The 11,343-nt window shown below is 43.7% G+C and overlaps 1 protein-coding gene across 3 annotated transcripts; it reads left to right on the forward strand.

Annotated features, from left to right (window-relative positions):
* The first annotated feature begins 1,737 nt into the window (after nucleotides 1–1,737).
* Nucleotides 1,738–9,619, forward strand: pcdh18a (protocadherin 18a). 3 transcript variants are annotated; one of them, XR_003272603.1, is made up of 5 exons: nucleotides 1,738–4,708; nucleotides 5,438–5,526; nucleotides 6,155–6,327; nucleotides 8,210–9,127; nucleotides 9,237–9,619. XR_003272603.1 is itself a non-coding variant. In XM_026169917.1 (4 exons), exons 1-4 carry the CDS (start codon nucleotides 2,234–2,236, stop codon nucleotides 9,061–9,063), a joined length of 3,591 nt encoding a protein of 1,196 aa, XP_026025702.1. In that variant the 5' UTR covers nucleotides 1,738–2,233; the 3' UTR covers nucleotides 9,064–9,619. The 3 variants fall into 3 exon arrangements, 2 of the variants coding, with proteins under 2 accessions (XP_026025702.1, XP_026025703.1); XM_026169917.1 differs by having other exon boundaries at nucleotides 8,210–9,619; XM_026169918.1 differs by having other exon boundaries at nucleotides 5,471–5,526; nucleotides 8,210–9,619.
* The last annotated feature ends 1,724 nt before the right edge of the window (nucleotides 9,620–11,343 follow it).

The following is an 11,343-nucleotide window of genomic DNA, read 5'->3' on the forward strand; positions in this document are numbered from 1 at the left end:
ATGAATAGACAGGGAGCGGGAATAAAGGTTTTCCGCCAATTTAAGGCTGTGGGTTCAAAAGAGGAGCTTCTGGTTGGTGTCTATGCACTTTTAGAATTTTTTAATAAACCATAGTTTTCGGGGTAATTCGTAAAAAGTTGTAGAAGCGGTGCAGATGCGTTGCTTTAAAGACTAGCCTGAATAACCTAGTTCATATGGATAACATCATTATGCTCAGTGATGGTGTGTATATCTAATTTCTATTGCAGCAGTGGGTTTAGCAACTGTTAGTACTTTATTGATTTGTTTTTGAGATACTGTATCTATTTATTTCTTAAGGTTAACTTCGGGTCAACGCTTTCAGTGGTTTTGAAAGTGTTGACTGAGAAATTTCCAAAGACTGTGATAAGTGGAGGTGAACCAGGCCGTTCTGAGCTTAGTTTCTTTTAGGTGAAGGTTGTGTTCTTTCTGCTCCAGATGGTCATTAGTGTCTCATCTTCGGTGTGTTCTATAATATTTCATTTCAATATGTATGAGGAGTTTTGGTGACTGAAGCTCTGATGAGCGCTTTTTCTCTGTCTTTTTTGACGCACACACAAGAAACACGCACAAGCACGCGAGCGAACACGCGAGTACAGCTCTGGAAAAGCTGCTTGGTACTCTACAATCCCCCATGACAACTCATTTCCTCACAGTTGTGTGGGGTTCGTGGCTCCGCTGGAGTCTTGTTTGGTCGGCTGTAATCGCTGGGTCCCGGTGCCAAACAAACCGCGCCAGATGGTCTCCAGAATGCACATCCCAGTTGTGCACATTGTAAACCTTAGATCTCTCTCTCCCTTTCTGTTCGTGCTTTTATTCATTTCTCTGTTTATGTTTGATTCTCTGGCCTGTTTGCACATTTGCGCCAATTAGATTTTTTTCCCCTTTTTCTAGTGAACAGAAAAATACATGCCCAAACTATAGAATTGTGGATGCTTATCAGAAACCCATCCTGCGGGGAGTTTGATGTTAAACAGATTTGTGCACGGGGACAGAGCTGTTCCTCGGCGTGACCAACTCTTTTAAGGCATTCATTAGAGTCCGGCTTCCTTTCAACGCGATTCGCCACACAGCTTACCCGGCTTATACCCTCACCCATAGACAGTTACAGATGAGGCACATGTGAAAAAATATATTGCGCTGAACACATCTCCTACAAAGTGTATGAGCATGGAGAAGGGGGTAGTCAGCTGCCACTTGAAAGAGCAGAAAAAGACTTGGTACAGTACAAGCTGGTGGCACGCATATGCACTAACGCCGAGACACCCGGTGCGTCAATCATTTAGCAGGAGTGTGTGTGGTGACAGCTGGTTATAGCTCGACTAGGTGTGTCTATCAGTGATTCAAGTATAGGGACTTACAAAGCTAAAGATGAATGTGACTGTATATCTTTCTTGTTTAATGATAATTTAGACTCTTTGTGTCTCCGCGCTGTCTGGAGAGAACAGACCCGAAGCGAGAAACTCGTAAACCTTCCCGGGGTTTTATAGCAACGGGGGAAGCAATTTCAGTATGGTATTTTTTAGTTTATTTTCTACTCTGTCCATTGTAGATGCGTAGTCGTTACTCTGAAAAGTGGTGAAAGTGAACCCCCACAGGGCTGGGTTTTTACCCCCCCCCCCCCCCCCCACACACACACACACACACACACACACACACACTTTATCCCTTTCCTCCCTCTTGCGCCTCCCCTTTCCTCTCTTTTCGGAGTTTGAGTGGCTACCAGCCAGCTTTTGATTTAAGGATCATTTGTCTTTCCTGGGATGTGAAAAAAGGGTCGTGGCTGATCTACAACTAGTTCGTTTGAGGCGGTTATTTTGGGAAACTCTGTGTGCAGAGGCACCTCAAATAGAGAGAGGGAGCGAAAGAGAGCGCACGGCGCACAGACCAGAGGCAGGGAGGAGAGAGAGAAAGGCGCACAGATTTCAGTGGAACTCCGCTGGTTCCCCCGCACACTGGATGCGCGCAACAGATCTGTATGACAACGGAGTACAGACAGAAACACATTCGGATGGTTTTATGGAAATTAGAGCAACTTAAGCAAGCTTACATTTAACAATCGGGTGTTTTTCCCCTTGCCCAGTGGAGAAAGCAATGCTACTGAATCAGCGAGCTCATCATTTAATAAGTTGAAACTGGAACAGATCTCCACTGCATTTTGCAGTAATTCCTTTGGACTTATTTCGGAGTTCAGCAAAATACAAAGGAGACCAAAATGAAGGGGCTCTTTCTACGAAGAATGTGGAAAGTTCTGGCGGTGTTGGCACTGGCGACGCAGCACATCACTGGCAAGACACTGAAATATCAGATTTATGAGGAGCAGAAGGTTGGCACTGTCATTGCCCGCTTGAAAGAAGACGTCGCGGATGTCCTGGCTAAACTTCCAAGCTCGGTGCCGCTCCGCTTTAGAGCTATGCAACGAGGAAGCTCGTCTTTCTTCAATGTGCGCGAGCAGGACGGAGAAATCAGCATCAAGACCAAAATTGATCGCGAGAAACTCTGCGAAAAGAATCTGAATTGTTCCATTCAGTTCGACGTGCTAACACTCCCCACTGAGCACCTCCAGCTGTTTCTCATCGAGGTGGAGGTGTTGGACATTAACGACAACGCACCTCAGTTCGCTCGCGCCGTGATCCCAATTGAGATTTCCGAGAGCGCGGCCGTGGGAGCGCGCATTCCCCTGGACAGCGCCACAGACCCCGATGTCGGGGAGAATTCACTGTACTCGTATGCCTTAGAACCAAACAACTTCTTTAAGCTTGACATTCAGTCTAGGACTGATGGGGTTAAATATGCTGAGCTGGTGGTGCTAAGGGAGCTCGATCGGGAGGAGCGCTCTGGTTACGAACTTCAATACACGGCCTCTGACAGGGGCGTTCCCCCGAGAACGGGTTCGACCCTCCTTAAAATCAGTGTTACTGACTCAAACGATAACAGTCCGGTTTTTGAAAAGTCGTCATATGTCATCAATCTGCCAGAAAATTCACCTGTTGGCACTCTGCTCATTGACTTAAACGCAACGGACGCGGATGAGGGCACAAACGCCAAAATAGTCTACTCATTTAGCAGTCATGTTTCTCCGAAAATAATGGAGACATTCAAAATTAACCCCGACAGCGGTCACCTGACTCTCATCAGGCGCGTAGATCACGAGACTGCTAATTCTTATGATATCGATGTGCAAGCACAGGACATGGGTCCAAACTCCATGCCCGCTCACTGCAAGATCCTGGTCAAAGTGGTAGACATCAACGACAACAAACCTGACATCAGCATCACTCTCATGTCTTCCCAGGGGAATGGAGATGCAGCTTATGTATCTGAAGCTTCGCCTTTGGACACATTTGTTGCTTTGGTCAGGGTAGAGGACTTGGACTCTGGACTGAATGGGGAGGTGGAGTGCAAGCTTCATGGTCAAGGCTACTTCAAATTGCAGAAAACATATGAGAACAACTACATGATTTTGACCAATGTGACTCTAGACAGAGAGAAGAGGTCAGAGTTCAGCCTGACTGTGGTGGCAGAGGATCGAGGGACTCCAAGTCTTTCTACTGTCAAACATTTCACTGTGCATGTAACTGATGAAAATGACAACCCACCACGTTTTGAGAAGGGGCAATATGAGATCTTTAAATCAGAGAACAATGCCCCTGGAGCATATCTGACGTCCATCTTGGCCACTGACCCTGACCTGGATTCTAATGGGCAGGTGAGCTACTCCATCTTGGAGAACTCTGTTCACGGCAGTTCTATCTCCACCTATGTCACCATTGACCCCTCTAATGGCGCTATCTATGCACTGCGCACATTTGATCGAGAGGATGTTAGCCGTATAGCCTTTATTGTGCAAGCAAAGGATGCAGGAAAACCAGCACTGCTCAGCAATGCCACAGTTATTCTGAACATTCTGGATGAAAATGACAACCCTCCAGTCATTGTGGTCCCTCAGCTGTGGAACTTCACTGCAGATGTGCCTGCTTCAAAGTTTACAGAGGCTGGACACTTAATAACTGTGGTTAGGGCAACTGATAGAGATACAGGAGTCAATGCTGAGCTCATTTGCTCTATAGTCAGTGGCAACGAAGAAGGATTCTTCTTGATTGAGCCGCGAACATGTGAGATTCATGCCAATGCTAGTCTGGATAACTTCCCCCATGACCATGCAGAGCTGACTGTTGTGGTCAGAGATCAAGGAAGTGAGAGTCTCAGTGCTAAGGCCGTTCTGAAAATCACTCTCCATGAGACCATTGAGAACCACGGGTCAGTAACAGACCAAGGAGAGGCTTCACTTGATGTATCTCTGATTATCATCATCTCCTTGGGAGCCATCTGCGTCGCACTCATGTTTATCATGGTGGTGTTTGCTTCTCGCTGTAACCGGGAGAAAAAGGACACCAGGCACTCCTATAACTGCCGGGTAGCAGAATCCACCCACCAGCACCACCCAAAGAAGCCCTCACGCCAAATACACAAAGGTGATATAACCTTGGTCCCCACAGTGAACGGCACTCTCCCAATCAGAGCCCACCACCGCTCCCCTTCAGCCACACCTCCCATGGAACGAGCCCAGATAGGGAGCAGGCAGAACCACCACAGTCGCCAATCCCTGAACAGCCTAGTGACCATTTCGTCCAATCATATTCCAGAGAGCTTTGCCCTGGAACTGGCACACACAACTCCACCAGTTGAGGTAAGTGCGCGTGCACACACACACACACACACACACACACACACACACACACACACACACACACACACACACACACACACACACACACACACACAGAGAAACAAATTACTTTCAGATATTTCAAATGTGATCCCACAGCCCCTTTCCAAATTTTCTTTCTCAGTGTTTCTCCCTCTCTCAAGCACACACACACACACACACACACACACACACACACACACACACACACACACACACACACACACACACACACACACACACACACACACACACACCAGCCTTCTCATCCTCACACAGCTGTCCCTGTTTGAGCAAATTAACTCATCATTTCCATGACAGTGACTTAATCAACACTGCCCTGTAGTTCAAACTGATTCTCATTAAAAACTGTTGATGATTATAGACGTGTCTTTGTCTTTACCTTGTTTACACCCTGTCACCATTACCTCCATCATGACCATGACTCACCCCCCCAGTCATATGTCTACATATTCATCTAGACTCACCCTCAACCCCCCCTTTTTGTTTTAACATCATCCATTTTGTCTCATCCATTTTTAGCAGCCCCTCCATCATCCATTTTGTGTTTACTCATCCATTATTTTGTCTTCTGTGTTGTCTGTCTCTCTTTTCCCCTTCCTCAATTCTCCATCTGTAATTCATCCCCCCCTTTCTGTTTCTTTTTGTTTGTTTTATTTTGTTTGTTTTGTCATTTTTTTTGGGATGTAGCAAGTCTCACAGCTTCTGTCCATGCTCCATCAGGGCCAGTACCAGCCCAGACCCAGTTTCCGTGGCAACAAATACTCGCGCAGCTACAGGTAATTTACCCCCCCCCCCCCAGCCACCCCTTCCCCCCCAAAAAGATTATCTTTTGTTTACTTTTTAAACCTCTTGTTTTTCATTGTGTCTGACATTTGTCAACAACCCGTTGTGCAGGTTTCCCTGTCAGTTGATCAGTTACATGTAGATCATGACTTGATGGTGTCCAAATGTTTTTATTCATATTCTAATTGTCATACCAATGTCTTCTGTTCTAAGTGTGAAACCCTTAGATGTCTGAATATCACAAAAATTCCTTTGTGCTAAAAGGAGCTCAGGTTATAAAGTCTGCATCCATCACTGCTTTCATCATAATATCTGATTATGTTCTTTGGATGATATATTTATTGATACCCTAGTGGCTGCTATGATTTATTTATGGATGCAATTTACCTGCGTGTAGAATTAATGGGTTAAGGCTTGTCACAAGTTTTGACAGATTCCAGAAACAGCCCTAAGTTTGATATAATTTGCTTGTCACTAATCTTCTCTAAGGACAGACTGATTTGTTTAACCTGCAAAACAGAATGTGCCACCTGTGTTTGTCCAAAGTGTAAAATTCTACTACTTACTTTCAGACTATACTTATATGTGTTCATAGTCTTTTTTTTTAATGGCTTCTCACAGGTATGCGTTACAAGACATGGACAAGTTCAGCCTGAAGGACAGTGGCCGTGGGGACAGCGAGGCGGGGGACAGTGATTGTGACATGGGACGGGAATCCCCCGTGGACAGACTGCTGCTGGGGGAGGGCTTTTCTGACCTGATGCACCTTGAAATGCACCATCGACTCCACCCAGGTGAGATTTTGGTGATGCAACCCAGCTCTTCAGCCTATGTCCCTGTGTAAAATGACACCTTTTCCTGTTTTGCGTCACCTTCATAACAGCATGACTAGGCGCCAGTCAGCTGACTTACATACCCAACACCTTCTATTGCAGCAACTCATACTCAAATATTGCTTCACCATCCAGAGCATAATTGCACCTCAGTTTTATTGTACTTTGCAGAAGTTGTCAGTTGTAGGTTTCTGACTAATTCCGCGTCTTGCTTCACTTTGAGTCAGTTGAAATGGCCATTTTCCACTCATGATCTTAGAAATAAGAGATTTCTTTCTCAGTTCAAATTGAAAATGAGCTACAACTGAAACAAGCTGTCTTCCTGCGGACCGCACCTAGGCACCCAGTGTACTGCCTCTCTGACAAATTTCAGCACCATGGACAGCACCAGGCCTAAGCCCATTATTTGTCTGTACACCTGCCTTTACAGCCACTCCATTCACCCTGTTTCCAACACAATCCCTATTGTACTCAGCCCCATTCTTCCACACAGCCCTCATTTCCACGCTCGTTATCACACTGAGAGAGGTTACAGTGTGTCTGGCTGTTACTGTGTGTGTGGTTGTGTGTGTGTGTTATCTGCCCCTAAGATAGAGTCGTGTCTGTAAAATCCTCCCTGGAGCGGAGATGAGTCGCCTGTCACTCATCGGTATGCGTCTCAGAGTGCTGTTTTTTTCCCCTCCTTCTTTTTCTTTTCTTTCTCTTTTTTTCCCCCTGGTGAGTGACAGTGGTGCACTTTCATGTCTGAACTGAGGAGAATTCATAGTAATTGCTTTTAGAATTATGTTATTCTCTCTCTTACTGACTCCATCCTTCTTTTGCTTTCTGCTTCGTGAGATCCTGAGTATCTCTCGCCCTCTCTCTCTTTCGCTCCCTCATTTTGTTAATGTATTACAATCTTTACAGAGATTGGTGGATGTGGACAGTCCTGCTGTATCTTATTTTTGTTCTCCCTTTGAAAATGACTTGGAGGTGTTGGAACCCTTCTCCCCCCCTTTCTCTTCTGCTATCTTTTATGCTAATATAAAAGAAAAAGGAGGGGAAGACGATAATGGGCTGAGAGGGAGGATTACCACTGTTTCTCTTCAGTAGATTTAATTTGTTTAGATTTTTCTATTTAGATGGGCAAATGTGCTTTTTCATGCTGGATAGGATAAAAGAACAAACAAGCAAATCCCTGCCTCAGTCTTGTAGTTGGACGATGTGGACATACTTGGAAGTGCAGCCAAATATTACATTAATAGCTGCCTATGATGCCATTTGGGTGGGATCTGACACTTGTCTATTTGTTTATTTAAATCCTGTCATAGTCTTCATACCTGGCACTACCTGGAACTCTAAACAGGAATATGAAGAGACTGAGAGAAAAATAAATAAATAAAAATCCTACAAAGCAGAGCCGTGATTTTGATTTTAATGAAAGACTGAAGTGGTGCACCATGAAATATTAATTAGGTATTGTACATGGATCATTCTAACAGAATAAGGCATAGCTCGTCAGACTCAACAGCATGCCTGCTCCTTAAAGAAATCAGTACCTTGTCCTCCTGTTGAACTGTGTATCACTTCAAATATAACACTTTCACCCCTCTTTACTTCAGTCTTAGGCTTTGTGGCTTGTATTATTCAGGGGTGTTGACATTTTCCGTACCAAGTGACAAACATAAAAAAACAAACAAAAAATGGTTTTGTCTGAGGATTTTTAAACATATGATTTGTTTGAGTTGTTTTGCAGACTTTTTGTTGTTACTTTGCCTGATGCATGACGAATGTCCTAAAGATTTTTGTAGTTGAACCGTCTCTTGACTCAGTGTCCTTTTTTTTGTTTTGTTTTCTGCTTTAGCTATGAGACTGTGCACGGATGAATGTCGTGTCCTGGGACACTCTGACCAGTGCTGGATGCCTCCTCTCTCCTCCCCCGCTTCCTCTGCTGACTACCGCAACAACATGTACATCCCTGGGGAGGAGTCCTCCCAGCAGCCTCAGCTCGATGATGACCAGTCCTCCGTTGACTCGGAGCGCCGCAAGAGCTTCTCTACTTTTGGCAAAGAATCTGGGAATGAAGAGGAAGGAGCTGGAGGTGTTGTCTCTGGAGCAGGAGGTGATGTGTGTGCAGCTGGAGGAGGGGCTGGCTCCCTCCTCACAGAGATGAACTCTGTGTTTCAGCGACTCCTACCCCCTAATATGGACTCTTATGTCGAATGCACTGAAACAAGCCCAACTTCATCGTCATCAACCACTGAGAGAGGAAATGGACGAAGTGGCAACATTGTTGGTAACCACAGTAACAACGCTGTTCCCCAGGACAACCGGAGAGGGTTGCTGCCAGGTGGTAAAGGTCCCAGTTACCCCCCAGGGGTGGCTGCATGGGCAGCCAATACTCACTATCTAAACCCAGGAAGTGGGTCTGGAAATGGGACTAACCATGTTTCCTCCTCCCCTTCTTCTTCTACTTCTTCCTCATCCTCACCCTCAACTTCGACTCCCACCTCCACCAGTGGCCAGCCTCCACACTTAAAGTGGCTGCCAGCAATGGAGGAAATTCCAGAGAATTATGAGGAAGATGACTTTGATGGTGTTTTCCATCAGGGTCACCAGAGTGGCAAGCGTAGCGAGAACCGCCACGAGGCTGGCATGGATGCAAGTGAGCTGGTCCAAGAGATCAACAAACTGCTGCAGGATGTCAGGCAAAACTAGAGAAAAAGAGAAGGCATAGCATTGTTTCACTGTGTGATATGAAGAAATATTTCACCACATTATGGTAAATGCGTGTTCCTTGTGCCAACATTAAAAAAGAAGAAAAAAAAAGTTCACATTCACTGTAATGCTCATCTTGTTTATTTTTAACAGATTTTCTCCTTACCTTTCAGTGCTGAGAGAAAGGTAAAAAAACAGCACTGAAGTTGTGATCTGGGTGACTTAAAAGCATCAAAGTGAGCACTGAAAGAACAGATTGCTCAAAGTTGCTTGAATGAGTGATTTCAAAAGGAAATCCACCGACAAAAACTGTACCCTTTCTTCATTTGTAATGTTTACAGCAGCGTGAAGAGACTCCACAGGGAGAAAGCAACAGTTGTGTGATCTAATTTCTCCTCTTACAGTGTACAATATTGTACAGTGTCTGTGGAAAACGGCAAATCCACTTGAATATTGTGCTATGTCTCCTGTTTTGTTATTATGGAATGTAACTGTACAATTTGATCTTTGTATTTTAAAAATACTCTTTTTTACTTCTATATATTTATATGTGTCCATGTATGTTTGTACAGAAAAAGAAAACAAAATGTCTATTTTTTATATTTGTCACTGCATGTCTTGATATCACTCAATGTGTCTCTTTTCCTCTACCCTGTTTATTTTCTAAACGACTGTATTTAATTTTGTTATTGAATGTGTGTGTGCATATTGAAAATAGTCACATCCCAATGCAGTTCCATGTTGGAAGTGAGTTTTGTATGGTAACATTGTGACCAGTGGACGATAAATAAAGTGGAGGGATTCATAAAAGTGTTTGAAAATTATTCTCGGTGCCTGAGGTTTTCAATAATTACTTTCATTTACATTTATTCTTTCATTTCATTTCTCTTGAATTCCTTACTGAGTACTTGCATTTGCCCCATCTGTCTCTTACCTCCCCCTAATGCTCAGCATTGGAATTGCAGCACCCTGTGCGCACAGAGCCAAAATCTCATGTATGCTGTCTAGGCAGACCTTCCCCAGGCCCCATTATATCATGATTCACATGCATGACTCTACTCATAAACATGCCATTAGTGGTGAATTTATTCCCAGATGAACTCTTTAGATTTAAATGCATTTAGGCATTAATTTACTTTCAGATTAGGGGTTCTCTTTCTCACTGTCTCTCATCTGTGAAAGCATAATGCTTCTGGTAAATATGCTTAGCAAATGAACAGCATCTGATAATAGCTGCACATGACGAGAAATTAAAATCATGGGATTGTACAACTCTGCCATATGGACGCATAACACAATTAGGAGAAAGTATGAAGTGAGCTTTTGCCCTCCCCTCACTTCCTCTGCTCATGATTGGGAGAGCTTATCTTTGGTTGATACACTCATGAGCAAGAACACACAAATTAAAAACACACACACACCCAGGAGAAAATAAGTTTAATTTAAAAGCGCAAAAAATCAAACAACCTAGGCTAAATGAAGCAATTAACCTCATGAAACAGAGTTTTAACAAGGTAAAGGTTAGAATTTGCATACACATACACACACACAGCCATAAGGCAGACACAAGTAACATCTACACACCTGCAAAACAAGATCGCGAACACAGACACACATGAAAACAGGAGAATGGCTAAAGCATGTACACATGAAAACACCTAATAATGAAGTCATTTGTCTTCATCATTAAAAGACTCCAAGCGTCAATTACAACAAGCACTGTATGTGTGTGTGTGCGCAAAGGAAACTAAAGCATGCTTGTAATAAATTTAGGTTAGCTTACTGAAAGCTAATCCAGATTCATGTATCTGTAACAGTATTTGGATGACAGGCCTATCCACCATATATCCTACCAGCCATCAGCTCAATTGTTTTAAACTAATGTCACTGAAGATTTTGGCTTGATGCCATTCACATGTTTATATGACAAGTATCCTACAAGACTTCAGTCAGCCGCCAACTGGGTTAATTTAACATTACATAACAACATTGTAATGATAGCAAGATAGTCATGCTGTACAAGGTTACTGGCACTGGATGTATCCTTATATTTAGCACAAAACTATGGATAAGGTATCAACCTTCTGCAGCAATAGGTACCTGACTACCACAATAAAAAGGTACATTTAAAATGGACTATTTCATGATGTAGAAACAGGATTTCACTATGTTGTATATGTCGTTTCAAAATTAGCCCAAGATTGGCAATACATGATGAATGATCATCAGCAACAAGAAATTTCTTTGGCAAAGGGTAATGGTGTGTGTAATGAAAGAAAA

Source organism: Astatotilapia calliptera, chromosome 6 (genome assembly GCF_900246225.1).
Source record: "Astatotilapia calliptera chromosome 6, fAstCal1.2, whole genome shotgun sequence".
In the NCBI taxonomy this organism is placed as follows: Eukaryota; Metazoa; Chordata; class Actinopteri; order Cichliformes; family Cichlidae; genus Astatotilapia; species Astatotilapia calliptera.

Coding starts and splice junctions, on each gene's coding strand:
- pcdh18a (XM_026169917.1), top strand. CDS start 2,234: ATGAAGGGGCTCTTTCTACGAAGAATGTGGAAAGTTCTGGCGGTGTTG. Junction 4,709..5,437: donor ACACAACTCCACCAGTTGAG/GTAAGTGCGCGT, acceptor TTTGGGATGTAG/CAAGTCTCACAGCTTCTGTC. Junction 6,328..8,209: donor GCACCATCGACTCCACCCAG/GTGAGATTTTGG, acceptor TTTCTGCTTTAG/CTATGAGACTGTGCACGGAT.